We start from the raw sequence: 15,710 nt of genomic DNA on the forward strand, positions 1-15,710 counted from the left end.
CTTCATACCAATCCCAATTATTTGAATCAGGGGAACATGCAAACTCCCACAGGAAGGTTGGAAACAACCCGGGATTGAACCCTCGATCTCAGAACTGCGGGCCAGGCGAATGTGCTAACCACTCTTCAATCTGCCTCTTTCCAATATAGTTATCCTCTCGTATGTTTATGTCCATGGCCCTTGCGATGATAAGCAGCTCAGATAATGAAGTAATGCATGTTTATGGATTCAATAAAAGAATCTAATCAGTTACTGATACTATTAAGTGTGCTGTTGGCAGGCATGACAGCTATGATTCCCCCAAACAGCATAAAAGTAGTAATGCATGCATTATATTACCGGGAGATGTTCCCAGTGAAGCTGTTTATGAATGTTTTTCAATATGCTCTGTCTGGGGGGGAAGAGGGTCCCCGCTGAGCGCATGATATATTTCACAGATATTGGATTATTTATTTATTTAGTATTTCATCAGCCGATTAAGCTAAAATGTCTTAGAAATACTTCACCACAGTCTACAATACAGATAAATTCAAATGGATGTGCACACTAGAGATAAAGAATACATTGGTCTGCTAAATTGATAACCGAATGAGACAGATGACCCAAACTATCAATATCGGTTAAAAAAAAGAATGTTCTCCGTTGTTTATTTGAATTTAAGATACCGTAGCGTGGAGATATTGATTGCTTGGCAGAAACAATGTTTAGTCATACAACAAAGTGCATGGATAATGCAAAGAACAATAATACTATATAAAAAGGGGGGTCTTACAATCATTGCTCACTTGAGATAATAATTATGATATGGGTTATCATTTTTGCAGGGTGTGTGAGTAGTCAGCACGTCCGCCTCACAGATCATGTGTTCAATCCTGAGTTGTAGCCTTCCTGTGTGGCGTTTGCAAGTTCTTACCATACATATGTGGGTTTTCTGCGGGTACTCCGGTTTCCTCCCTCATCCCAAAGACATGCATGGTAAACACACTGACCAATTCAGAAAAATTATGCGTAGATATGAATGTGAACGCAAGTGGGTTCTTTTTCTCGTGCCCTGCGGTAGGCTGGCAATTAATTCAGGTGTACCTTGTAGTTCAGATAGGCTACAGCACCCCCACGACCTTTAAAAGGGATAAGTGTAATGCAAAATGAATGAATGAAGAATTTGTGCATGAAAGGGTTCAAAGATATTTATTGGGACATTTTAATGTTGACAAATTAGACTGATGACAGAAATTGATCATTTTTACATATATATATATATATACATATATATATATATATATATATATATATATATATATATATATATATATATATATATATATATATATATATACTGCAGGTTGATTAATCTATCAAGCTATTATTTGGTTCACAGTTCAACTGAAGTCCATTACAGATGACGGCACAGTTTGATAAAGGACTGCACACCCAACATTTCCACCTAAAGGCACCTCAGAGTTCCCAATTAACCTCTATGCATTATTTTCAAGTCAGAAGTAAAGAACAACAAAAGCAGCAGGAGACATGGTAACGCCACACAGCAAGGATTAAACCAAAATTCAAACATTGTTAAATATGAAGCACCTTGCTGCCTAATTACCATGGCAGCCCAACTTTATTTCTGAGATAATGCTAATTAAAGAATATGAATTTACACAGTTCATCCTTCCCTGCCACCATCTTGGCAGTTCTCTCTCTCTCTCTTTCCCTCTCTCTCTCTCTCTCTCTCTGCTGCTGCTTTTGCCCTCAGAGTCCTTTCCTTGCTCTCACTGACGAGAGGTGGGTGTGATGCCGGTGAGAGGACGGACATTTATTTGCGAGCTGAGCTCCCTCCCAACTCTGTGCTCTCCAAGAATCCTATATAAACTGCACTAGCCTCGGTGGGGCTGCGCATGGTGAAGTAAGAATCCAGTTCGGAGGAAAGTGGCAGCACACGGGCAGTCAGTATGCGACTCCTGTTGAGCATATTGTGCTCCTTGCTGTCCCTGACCATCTTTGGATTGTGCCCATCTATGGTAAGTGTTATTAAACATGTTTTCAATTGATCACTTTATCACCCGTCTTCCATGGTAGTGTTTCAACAAAACATGTATTTTGTTTTTCAGCACCCCTTGATATCAAAATATATGTCTAGTTATAAGTTCTGTGCAATTGTGAATTATAAAAATTCCAATTCAGCAAGCAAGTTAAGCGTTGATTTGTAATTTACAAATTTTTACATCACAATCAAACAGATCGTGTTACTTTAGAACCGAAATAAGTTCAATAAATCATCACCAGTATTTGCCAATGCATTTACTGCTTCTAAAATACCTTTAATACATTCACACAGTCTGCCGTTTAAACCTCTGTCAACACAAGCTTGCAAAAGTTTAATCAATAAGGCCATATGCAAACCTGTTTCAATGAAGATAATCCTTTTGCTCCCTGTGGTAAAAAAAAGGAGCTGTCCATACGCTAGTGCTGAAAATATGGTTCCTATAGAAAAAAGACCAAAAATCATGCATCAAGACTTGAAATCTTTTTAGAATTGCCTTCTAAGTTTAATGGGCAAACATAATCATTCATGTTTTGTGTTTAAATCAATTAATATCCTACCACCATTTGATAAAGTCATGACCTTTGTGAGGCAAAGTGGTTCAGAAAATGAATGAATGAATATTACGGGTGCGCAAACTGCATGCTAATTGCTGAGGGTTCTTGACAGTCTGCGATTCAGTGTTCAAATATTATTTAAAAGTGTATATTAACAGAATTACTCTAAGCCGCAAATATTAAGCTGTCGCTCATGAGCTGTAGACGTCCCACATGCACAGCTTTATTTCTTGATGTATTGAATAAGACTAATTTTATGCCTCGCATTTTGACATGTCATTTAATTTGTTAGAACTACACTTAAAAAAATATTAAATTTAATACGGGGCTATACCGGCTAAGCAGTCTCTTGCCTATTTTGTTCCAGTGTCTTTGTAGTCTGATCCCCAAATGAGTCTTTGGGAGTTAATTAAAATATTTGCATTGCACAGCCTTCTATCTAGCCAATGCCAGCCAGGTAATAACAATGTGGCTGCTAATAGAAGACCATGATCAGAATGACGAGTGGCGTTTTTGTTTTGTGCGATTACACATTAGGCGCCGCACCTGGAGGACAATATGAGGGAATTGATGTTTGCACAGGAATTTACTGGAAAGTTTGTTTTATCTTCACTACCCACTTGTTATTTTAATTCACTAAAGAAACTTTTGCAGGGTACAATTTCTTCTGTCTTGGTTTTATAACTCTCAATCATGGAGAAAATACAGAAAGTGGTTACATTGAAGCTAAGGCAAAAAATAAAAGACAACCATTATGTGACTAAGCTGCAATTGATATCCAACTGTGTTAGTTAACAATAGAAATTATGTCAAAGCATGTAACCCCCCCCCCCCCCCCCAAAAAAAATATCATTAAATTATGTGAATAGAGGTATACAATTTCAACCTAGCACCCAGTTTTTGGTTTGTGCAACATTCTAACAGAGGCTTTGGTTATTTGACATTACGTCAATGAATTAACATGCCTGAAAAAGCTTAATGAGTTACTCTGAAGCCAAGATTAAATGCATAGGGTGAACTGGGAGTAAATTGCTAAACCACTCAGGCACCAAAAAAAGTGATGGCCAAGTCTTATTAAAACTATGATGGCAAAAAAGACATATCTCACTAAAGCCCTATAGTCTAATGATTGATATTTACATAACCTTGCTGGTATTCTGTCTGGCAATGTCTAATTTGTAGGCGACTTATTATTTTTGATTATTAGACCAATGCAACACAATCATCTGGTTTTCGTATAAGACCAGAAAACACATTATTTGGAATGAATAGACTATGGATACATATTTTCAACTGTGCGGTGGAATGGAACATGTTCCGGGGAAGAATGTATTCCACCGTTGATAAGCATTTGAATAAAATGTGGAACGAGGAATTCCAATGAATAACCAATTTTTATAGCTGTATACAGTCAAATTTAAAATAGCAGTCATTGTTCAGGATGAGAAATGATGTGCATACATGGAATTCAATTTAAAAATAGGAAGATATCTTTCAAAAGAGGCATATCTGCAATGTTATATTATATTTACGTTTGATGCACTTTGGAATGTACCTTTAAGAAAGTATGCCTCTTCATATATATTCTATTTTCAAAAAGATTTTAGAAAGTACTCGCATTGGATGTATTTGTTACTCAGTCATTAAAATTGTGAAGGAGGATAATGATGGAAAAGGCACCCAAATCTTGTAGGGAAGCTACTTTAGAAGGCTGAACATGGAGTGGTAATAGACACATAACTTTAGGAAGAGGAAGCTTTCTCCAAATAATTCATTTTTTAGCTCATATGAATACACAATTCTGCTCGGAAGTTATTGTCACATTGTTATTATGATTATTGTTTACCCGAGATTTGGCCATGTTGTATTATGTAGGATTATTATTATTGTTCCAGCCAAGATGTGTTTGCTTTTTTTTTACAAAAATACACATTCATGTTTGGCCTGAGTTTACAAACGATAACTGTGTAGTGCACCTCGAAGAAGCTAATTTCCCTTGACACGTTTAATCAAAGTCAGATGTGAAAGGAAGGATCTTGTGTTTTGTTGTGCACTGCCAAGCAAGTGTTACTGTTTTGATGGTGGCTCCTGTCTTTGGGATGTGGCTATTTGTCATGGCTGCCTTGGGTTTTGCCTTAGAATGATTAGAGAGCTGGCTAAAAGAAAATAGATGTAACCCAGCACAATAACATGAAAGTGAAATTCTGCTGAAGTTGATGAGCAATGTAGTTTCTTAGATGATTTTACAAGACGTACATAAATTATGTGAAAATTCACGTTAGTGAGCATCTGAGTTTAGCCTTTTCTGAGCACTTAGCAATGTTTTCAGAGATATTTACCTCTCTATCTTTCAACAGTTGTGTTTTTTGTTGTGTTTTTTGCCCCCCAAAATATCAGCAACAAATTTACTCTTCTGTTTGTATGTTTCTGTTTACAAAAAGCTTTTTCCCCTAATTTTAGACCAGGGGGGAGGTCTCATGATCTGACTCACTTCTGCTTTTTCTTGGTGAGGGGCTTTCTAAAATGACTACTTCTCTGTTATTTGTGGACAAATTTGTTAGGTAGGCAAATTATAATGAATAATAATAATAATAGTGATGATAATGGTGATAATGATTATAATGATGATAGTAATGATAATGATGATAATGATGATAATGATGATAATGATGATAATGATGATAATGATGATAATAATGATAATAATGATGATAATGATGATAATGATATAATGATAATAATGATACTAAAGGTAATAATAATGATGATGATAATAATAATAATAATAATAATAATAATAATAATAATAATAATAATAAATTAATTATAAGAATAATTGATCTTTAAGACTTGGTTTTATTTAATTTGCCAGGAAGCCATAGTTCATTTAATTTGAAATTCTAGGATGTAAGAGAGAGAGTCTATTCCATTGGTCAATTTGGTGTTTACTGAAAATGAAGCTATTGTGTACAAGATGTATCAACAGTCCTTTGTAGGTGGCTAGCATTGAATGAGTTAGCATGCCGTTTTGATTCACCATAGAGCTTTAGAGCAGCTTAATGCAATGTCACGTCCTATTATTTTAGGAAAGCACTGAAGTAGTATCTTTCTTTTCGGTTCTTGTGCAGCAGCCTTTGAGCCCAGCTGAAGAGCCTTTGGAGACTTGTTGTAGCAGCCTGATAACAAAGAGTTGCACAAAAGCAACAGTGCAGACAAAAAGTGTGGTAAATTATAAGTTGATTCCAGCAAGCTCGAAACGTTACACCAAGCTCATCACGGCTTGACTGGAAGGTAGTGAAGGTAGATAGGACATTTTTGTTATATAGTCAGCACGGGGAACCATCTTCTATTGTGCAGTATGTTTCCTATGAAAAAACAATTAAAAAATGACCATCAAAAGCTCGTACTGTTTTACAAATCAAGGTGGATTCCAAAACAGGATAATTTCAGTACATAAAAATACAAGCAAAACTCTCAGAAAGGAAGATATGCCTGCAGCACTGAATGCACTATAGCTCTTGTAAAAACACTAATGAGTACATTGTGGAAGGGTGCCAAAAAGAGCTTTATCCAGACACACACAATGGGGAAAAAAGGTTTATATCTGATTGCTTTTAACACTATACTATTGGGTTCTGCTGTCGGAACAACAATTCCTAGCGTCATTTTTATCACTTAATTTTGTGTGTGCATATATTAACCGGAAACTGATTTTTTTTATTCATGTGTTCAAGAGTTTTCTGTTTGTTCAAGTAAAAAAATAAGTATTTTTTTTTTTTTAAAGAATGATAATAGGGAGTAAAAGAAACTTTGACCTTGACTGTGTATAGATTGATTACAAAGAAACACGAATGGTATACTCAGTAGAGCAAAAGAGCTTTGCCAAGGTTATAGTGTTAACAAAGGAGAAAAAGATGAGGCCTAATTTGCATTTGTTTACCCAAGAACTTTGTTTATACAACATTTTTGGTAAAATCTCACTAAACTCGATGGCTGGCAATGATTTCAGAGTGTAAACTGCCTACTTCCTATTGTTGGCGTGGATCGGCTCCGGCACCCCACGACCCTTGTAAGCACACGGCTCGGTAAATCAATGATTGAATGAAAAATAAACCAAAAAAGGCTACATTATAAAAGTTATACTATATGGTAAAATATTTCATTATTAAAATGAAAAATAAAAAAAAATATCAGAGGACAAAGACAAATTATGAATGGAGAAAATAATTGCAAGTCAATCTAATTACATTATCTACAGGGGTTTCATTATAATCTCATTCTCCAGTGCCTTCCAATATGCTGTGCTTGTTCCAAATTTGGACGTTTGAGTGATGGTGGTAATATTTAAGCAAATGAAGAATTATTATGGCAATGAATCTCGCAACCATCTGACAGCCAAATTGATCTTTTGTGTTTGTTCCCAGAATAAATTTGAAATGGAGACAGCTTTTTAAGTTACAATACACTATCCATAACAGAGAAACATAGGACATTTTCATGTGAATTTAGAATCACCACATTTAAAAGAGCAATGTGTGCTGTCAGCATCTTCACCACAGTCTCTTATTTAACCCACTCTTCGATCAATAAGGAGATTTCTATGCAAGCAACCCTTCCAAAAAGGCCTATTTTTCCTTTTCAAGATGCTCTACCATTTTTTCTGATGTAATCGAAGAAGCCCTTCATTTTCCTTCAATTATTTGTGTTCAACCACTTCTTCACTTTACCTCTTTGACATTGTATAAGTGGAGCGCAAGTTTCCAATTTTACTGAAAAATAGAATGCTTGTAAAACAAAAAAATCAACTATTCTGGTCCCCCTGTTAATTGATTTTGTGCTGACAGACCATGGGACCAAAGGAGGGTTGGCAGGTATACAGCTCTGCCCAGGATGCCGATGGACGCTGTATCTGCACGGTTGTGGCGCCAGAACAGAATTTGTGCTCCAGAGATGCTAAAAGCAGGCAGCTACGTCATCTCCTCGAGAAGGTAGGCCCATTGAAACAGATTCTAAATTCTGGGTACTACATAGATACATACATACCGTATTTTCACGACTATATGGCGCATCGTATTTTTAGCCGCAGTGTCAGTAACGGGTGCTATTTCTGTATTTTAAACACACAAAGGACGCACCGTTTTTTAGACGCATATATTATATATGAATATCTAACCGCAATAGCGCTCGCTACCAGAAGCAGCCCCAGATTCTATTTCCGGTGCGCAGTGACTGCTGGGATATTTAGTTCTTGCACGCTACACCCACACGCTAAAAACACGTTTTTAAAAAGGCAACGGAAGCAAAACTGAGTTCGGTTGTACTTTATTTAGCCATTTTACAACTTACTCACGTCATCATCACCCACAAATCCATCAAAGTCCTCATTTTCTGTGTCCGAATTGAACAATTGTCCAAATTAGTCATCAAAAACGCTGAGTTTTATACGTTCGTCCAGGCGGCCACAATCCATTCGCAAATAGTAGCTAGCTGGTAGCTAGCGTAACTTTTCCAATGGTGCTTTCCATGCTTCGTCAAGCTGTATTGATGTCGATGTATACAGGCCACAATCCATTGGGTGTATTGACAAAAGAACTACTACATATCCCAGCAGTCACTGCGCAGTATTTTGTCTACGGGAAAATAGTAGAGTCGGTGTACCCTATCGACTGATTAATTGTATTTTATCGTGATAACAATTTTAGTATTGGTCCATATATAACGCGCACTGGATTATAAGGCGCCTTGTCTATTTTGGAGAAAATTTAAGACTTATGTGCGCCTTATAGTCATGAAAATACAGTATTCTGTTTCTCAATCAATGTTTCCATATCACCATGCTTGGACCTACCTGGTGTTTTGATCTATCTACTATTTTGACGTTACGATGATTTGCAGGTGCAGAACATGACTCAGTCCATTGAGGTTCTGAATCTGCGAACTCAGAGGGATTTTCAGTACGTGTCGAAAATGGAGAACCAGATGAAGGGCCTGAGGACAAAATTCCGGCAGATTGAGGATGACAGGAAATCGTTCATGACCAGAAACTTCCAGGTTTTTTTCTTTGTATATTTATTATAATCTGAGATTCACAACTTGGCATTCCTTTGTGTAAACTGTATCTACATCCTTTCTATTGTATTCTCTCGTTTAGGAACTTCAAGACAAGATGGATGAGCTGACACCAATGATTCCTGTGTTGGAGCAGTATAAAATGGATGCTGCACTTATCTCCCATTTTAAGGAAGAGATTAGGAATCTGTCATCAGTGTTGACAGGCATCCAGGAGGAACTAGGTGTATATGACTATGATGAGCTCTATCAGCGGCTCCTGCGACTGGATCACAGGCTTCGTAGCTGTATGGGAAAACTAAGTGAGTGGATTTTGAAGACATTTTTATTTGGGAAAATTGACTTTTTAATGGCTCGTACACACAAATTTGGGTTTATTAAGTATTAAACTGCACAAAGTACACAATTTGTGAGTTTCAAAGTCTTAAACCAATGCGTAAGGATTGCATCTAACTTAAAATAATACTATGGATTCTGATTTGTCTTTTTACCCTTCATAAGTTCTCTTAGAGTCCACTCGTTTTTGTCAACTCAATGTATGTTGGTTAGAAATTGTAATTGTAATGGCCTTTTTTGAGCTCTTTCTATTGGCCAATATAAGACAATACATTCCTAGGAAATTTAATAGCAATTCCTTGGTGGTGCAAATGTAATATACAAGCAGGAGCCATCTAAAACACACATTCTAATCCAGTCACTTTCAATCACTTCCATTGACTTCTGCATTTCTTTGTTGACAGCATGTGGAAAGTTAATGAAAATCAATGGACCTGTTACAATAAAAACCTCTGGAACCCGCTTTGGGGCATGGATGACCGATTCCCTTGTATCTACAAGACACAACAGAGTGAGTTAAACGTTCTGCCTTTTCAATTATAGCTAACTCTCTTTCATATATTTTTCACGTCTGTTATACATCTTAAGTAGTTAAATTAACAATCGCAGGGCAATGACGACATGCAACAAATCGGACAAAATACAGTCTAATTATACGACACCACAAAACAGGTTGGGTGTTTACATCAATAATAGAACCACATTAAGCAAACTAAAAGCCATTGAATTGCAAAACAATGCAATTCACATTGACAGATTAGTCTTATCCAACCCCTTTAAATTGCCTCATTAATACCGCATTCTGGTTTTATTATTTTGTGTTGGATCTTATTTTGATACAGCAATTTCCATGAAGTTAAATATGCAACCTATTTATTAGAATAAACCCCCACCTGCTGCTGATTAGGTGATAGGACAGTTTAGGAGGATCTAGGCAAGGAAGATGATCTTTAAAACCTCCAGACTACTGAGGGACTGTGCGGTAACCTCAGTCTAAGTCTGCAGTGGACTTCCTGTGTGTGGCTCCAGTTTTTTAACTAGGTCTACAATGTCTTCTGTGTCTTATGTCTGTCTTGCTACCGCAACCAAGAAGTTTCCTGAATACAGGATGAAATATAGTTCTAATTTAATCTAATCTAAACAAATTTATCAATCAATCCATTGATCAAAATGTCATCTATTCATTCATCCAACCCTTCCACTCTATCTACACTCACTCATTCAATCTCTTTATCATAGGTTTGGTTCATGGACGGTTATACCAACAGTAAGATCGTTCGAGAGTTCAAGACAATGGAGGACTTTGCGGCAGGAGTGGTCGCTCGCACTTACAGCCTTCCATTCAAATGGGAGGGAACCAATCACATCGTCTACAATGGTTCACTTTATTACAACAAGTACCAGAGCAATATTATTGTCAAGTACAGCTTCGAGACCGGCACGGTATTGGCCCAGCGAGCGTTGGAGTTTGCTGGCTTCCATAACATGTACCCATACACGTGGGGAGGGTACTCGGACGTTGATGTCATGGCGGATGAACTGGGAATGTGGGTTGCGTATGCCACCAACCAAAATGCTGGGAATTTGGTCATTTCCCAGATTGATCCGGACACGCTGCAGGTCCTCAACACATGGAACACGGAATACTCCAAAAGGAATGCGGGGGAGTCGTTCATGATCTGTGGGACGCTCTATGTCACCAACTCTCACATGTCTGGAGCAAAGGTTTACTACGCGTACTCCACAAAGACTTCAACGTATGAGTACATCGATATTCCGTTTTTCAATCAATACTTCCATATTTCCATGCTTGATTACAATGCCAGGGAAAGAGTGTTGTATGCCTGGAATAATGGACACCAGGTCATATTTAACATCACCTTATTCCATGTGATAGAGACAGATGATGGGTCTTAAAAGTCATCTGAAACATAAAATAGTTATTTTAATGAATATTATTTATTTATTTATATCTTAGTGTGTGCTTTTGGTCAGTTTTTAAACTCAAAACACCAACATAGAGCATGGACAGACATTTCTTAATACATTACTAGAAAACATCCATCTGACCGTTAAACCTTTTTAAAAACTTTACTGTCCATCTTATTTCAAGGTTATTTAAGTTATCCCAGTTAAAAGGGAAAGTGAATTTTAACCTGCCTGCACATAAAAATTGACTATTTCTTGTGATAATCACAAAGGTAAGCATATAAGATTGCTATAGTATGTATCATATATGTCCAGTTCATAAATGTTGTTAATGCATGCATTTATACTGTGCATTATTTTTCTATAGCTTTGCTAGGATTTGCTTCTTGTGCTTGGTATCACTGCAATTTAGCAAATTTGTCGCAATTTAAAGTCGATGTTCGATGTATATTTAATAAAACATTTAGTGAGTGCAATTGGAACCTTTCCAGGATTAAATGACAATATATTTGGCTAAGAGGATTCATTGAATTTCTTTAAGCAGTTTAAAACTAGATTAAAGTAATAATGTTGTTTCATCGAGAATAGTATTTATAAAGTGATTGATTCTTCTTAATAAGAAATACTTTGGGAATCCATTTTCTAAACGATGATGAATGGATTGACAGATAAAGTTACATTATTGTCAGTCAGGTGAGTGCATTTGCAAAGTACATTACATATAATGCATTATGAATACACACAGAAACTCATGTAAATACATTTTAAGCACACACATCATTAGTCTTTAGAGGGAAAATATGCATGGGACATCACAATAATTAGTACCCTCTGTCTTGTCTTTATTTTGAATTAGCCTGCAGCCTGTCGGGGATTTGTTTGTTTTGTGGAAGAAGTCTTGAATGTTTAAATAACTCAGTTCACCTGCAGCGCTGCTCTAAAAAAAATGGCAGATCAAGATGAATAGCAAACATTTCTGTTTGTGGAAACCTCAACTTATTAATGAGGAAGGCAGAAGACTTTGTAAAAAAAATACATTAAATTAAGTGACCATGTAGACCAGGGGTGGGCAAACTACTCCAGTGGGTGTGGTTTTTCATTCCAACCTATAAGAGAAAACCTTTCCACCAATCTGGTATCTTCGAAGTCCAATCAGTGGATTGCAGTCAGGTGCTTCTTGTTTCAGCAGAAACCTCATTAGTTAAACTGTTTGTGTTGGATCGGTTGCAACAAAAACCTGCAATCAGCCCTCGGTTTGCCCACCTCTAATGTAGACTATAATCTTCTCCTTGCAAAACAACAACAATGTGTTCATTTAAAGGTAAGTGTCCACCTTCAACACACACACACATCAAATGCGAGTTAGCCAGAGTTAACACATCAACTACCCTTGCTGTTGTCGATAGCCACGTGCGGCTCAATATCCACGTGTTCGCCACCCCGATATAGTTGTAGTAGTATAGTATAGTAGTAATGAATGTATTTTTTGTTCACAAAATCTTTGCAATGGCAAATATCTACAAATTAGCAACCACATTGATGAAAAGTCCAATTAGTTTTATTCAGTGTACTACAATGCAACTGTAATGTACCTTTAAACTCAAAGAGGGATGCTATAGTTCATTCATTCATTCATTTTCTGAACCGCTTTATCCTCACCATATATCATTTGAGTTGTTTTCTGTTTGTTTGTACACATTAGCTGGAAATAATTATTTCACTGCGAAAAGTGTGAACTGAAGTACACCCACTTCAGCCCTCCAATTAATTTTCATCCAATGATTGAGTGCTCTCGCAAGTGGAATATTGTGTTAATGTTTAGCCGTTTCATTTTTATTCAAGACTTTTTTTTCTTTTTATGCAAGTAGTTTAATAGTGTTTGCATGTTGGCCCTTTTTATAATAATTATCTGCACATTAACATTGCTACACATCTGTAAATCATTTTTTTCTTAAAATGCCCCTAAAAATGGTGCAATAATTCCCTTTTTTTATCTCCTTATCTTCCTTACAATCTCATTCTCATCATTCATGAATATTGAAATTAAATATACCTATAATATATTTTTCATGACCTGCAATAGACGCATACAAACAACATTTACTCCTCTGCTATTATTTAAAATCAATTTTATACACCAATCTAAAAGAAAATGAATACTAAGTCCTGAATGTGTGCTCAACATTTAACAAGGCATTGCAATAAACTCCATTTTAATATATTCAGTATATTTCACCATGAATAATAGCATGGCCATCAAAATTCTCTAACAAGAAAATAAATCACAAAAGGGCGGCCATGTCCAGCCTGTCACATTATGAGCAGGAGAATAATAAGGGGGATAAAAAAGCTTTTCCATCATTCCTTGCCTTTGGGGGGCTGCTGCGTTGCTTGCTTGGTGTGCGTGAACGCTAAAACACAGATTGAATTGATAGAATATGTTTTATGCTTCAGTCTCTCTGGTACACTTATAGAATGGGAGAAAAGCAGAGCACTTTTTGATTAAATGTAAATATATATATATATATATATATATATATATATATATATATATATATATATATATATATATATATATATATATATATATATATATATATATATATATATATATATATATATATATATACAGCCTGCCGCCATGTTGTATTATCAGTATGGATTCAGTTGTTCATTTCTCAGAAGTGGCACCTCTGAACTAAACATCAGAATGGTCTCACAAAGCTATTTCTCACTGTATTGCTCTAAATTAACCACACATAGAGTTGAGGTTATTTGCAGAGAAACTATGGGAGGGTTTTCATTTTTAGGTCGTCTGGTGCTGGGTTTGAGCAATCTGGTTTGAGGTGTGTGTGTGTGTGTGATATGTGGGAAGGAAAGTTTTACTGAGGGTTGTGGTGGATTGCAATCATTTAGCCTCAGGCATGGTTGCAATCACTCAGGTCACCTTGACATTCAGTCTATAGTATTCTGAAGTAGACTAACAAAACAAGATTCCTACTAGCCCTTCGAAATGTCCCATAAAATTAGATTGCATTGCTTTTGTTGTGTTTTGGCGGTGTACCATATTTGATGAAAAGACATGAAAAGAGGGTGTCAAGTCATGATTAAATTCAATATTATAATGTATTTGTTTTTTCATGTTGCTACAATTTTGGGGGGAAATGATCTGAATACTCTTGATATTTAAATTACCTTTTTAAGACTTTGATGCTATCTTAAAAAGTACTAAAACTCAAGATTTAGCAGTAGAGATTGTTGATGACCTAGGAGAAATTACACAAAGAGCTGTTCTTCTAATAAAATAAACTGGAAATAATAATAGTAATAATAATAATAATAGGAATAATAGTAATAATAATAATAGTAATAATAGTAATAATGATAATAATGATAATAATGATAATAATGATAATGATGATAATGATGATAATGATGATAATGATGATAATGATAATAATGATGATAATGATAATAATGATAATAATAATAATAATGATGATAATAATGATGATGATAATAATGATGATGATAATAATGATGATGATAATAATGATGATAATGATAATAATGATAATAATAATGATAATAGTAATAGTAGTAATAGTATTAATAATAGTCATAATAGTAAGAATAGTAAGAATAGTTATAATAGTTATAATAGTAATAATAGTAATAATTATAAAATAATAAAGTTAAAAAATAAAATTAACATATATGATTTGACTATCCATTTAGTTCCTGTTTAAGAAAATGTGAAAATTACATATTTCAACATAATAATTAGCAGGACCAGCCAAGCTATGAAAAATAAGACTTACCATCCAAAATGTATATTTACAACAGAATATGTTGCAAAACATAAAGCAATTCTTCCCAATTGATGCCCATTTATTGTAATTTGCATTCCGTTAACTTGCGAATTTGACATGAATAACAGTAACAGCGCCAATAAATTGAAATACCAACTAATATCCCTGTATCCATCCTCTGTTTTGCAAACTACAGGAGGCACAATTCAATTTACATAAACCCAACTCTCTTATTCCACTTCTTTAAAATATATTCCCCATCTCCCACAGTGTAGTATGTGGAGGTCATTCCTCATTTTTCACGTCTCTTAGCCATCACACTGAGTATGGTTGAGTCCTCACTTATCTAAAAAGGACCTCTCCCGTGAAAATATGCTGTCGAAGAACATCTTCAGCTCTTCCTGAGTGCTGGCACTGCCAATAATAAGTCAGCATAAGAAAGCATCTGATGTCAAGGCAATGTCAAACTTTTTGACAGAGTGTCAGACATAAAAAGCGTCAGTGATGAACTTCGACATCATCGAACCACCGCTAGCCTTTCATCAATAGCGTGGGCCAGTGAGTGACTTGCTTCCTGAATAAAGCATGGAAGAGTCGAAATGTGAGAATGGAACAACACTCACTCGCCTTAGGCTTTGTTGCGGGGATCTTTAACTGGCAAACCCAAAGGAATTAGTTGTGCTGACAATGCCATTCAAGCTACTTAAAGGCACTTTATTTATCTATTTTACTTCAATAGATGTTGGCCTTTTTGAAAGTGACGCCAAATCATTAATATTTAGCATTGTGCACAAAGTCTAATGGTGCATTTCTGTTTGTATTAGTTTTCCATTGCATCGTCAAATCACATGAATTATATTAACTGCTACAATTATGTTAGTTTAGTCTGTGTCGACTTTTGGGAGGATAGTGATGAAATTCATAGCAATCACAAGCACAGTTTTTTGGAAAGATCCCCCTACTGGG

General features: G+C 35.7%; 1 protein-coding gene across 1 annotated transcript; it reads left to right on the forward strand.

Annotated features, from left to right (window-relative positions):
* The first annotated feature begins 1,794 nt into the window (after positions 1-1,794).
* On the forward strand, positions 1,795-11,568 carry olfm3a (olfactomedin 3a). Its single transcript, XM_077624439.1, has 6 exons — positions 1,795-2,018; positions 7,443-7,586; positions 8,494-8,649; positions 8,750-8,969; positions 9,408-9,514; positions 10,243-11,568. Exons 1-6 carry the CDS (start codon positions 1,950-1,952, stop codon positions 10,918-10,920), a joined length of 1,374 nt encoding a protein of 457 aa, XP_077480565.1. The 5' UTR covers positions 1,795-1,949; the 3' UTR covers positions 10,921-11,568.
* The last annotated feature ends 4,142 nt before the right edge of the window (positions 11,569-15,710 follow it).

Source organism: Stigmatopora argus, chromosome 17 (genome assembly GCF_051989625.1).
Source record: "Stigmatopora argus isolate UIUO_Sarg chromosome 17, RoL_Sarg_1.0, whole genome shotgun sequence".
Taxonomy (NCBI): Eukaryota; Metazoa; Chordata; class Actinopteri; order Syngnathiformes; family Syngnathidae; genus Stigmatopora; species Stigmatopora argus.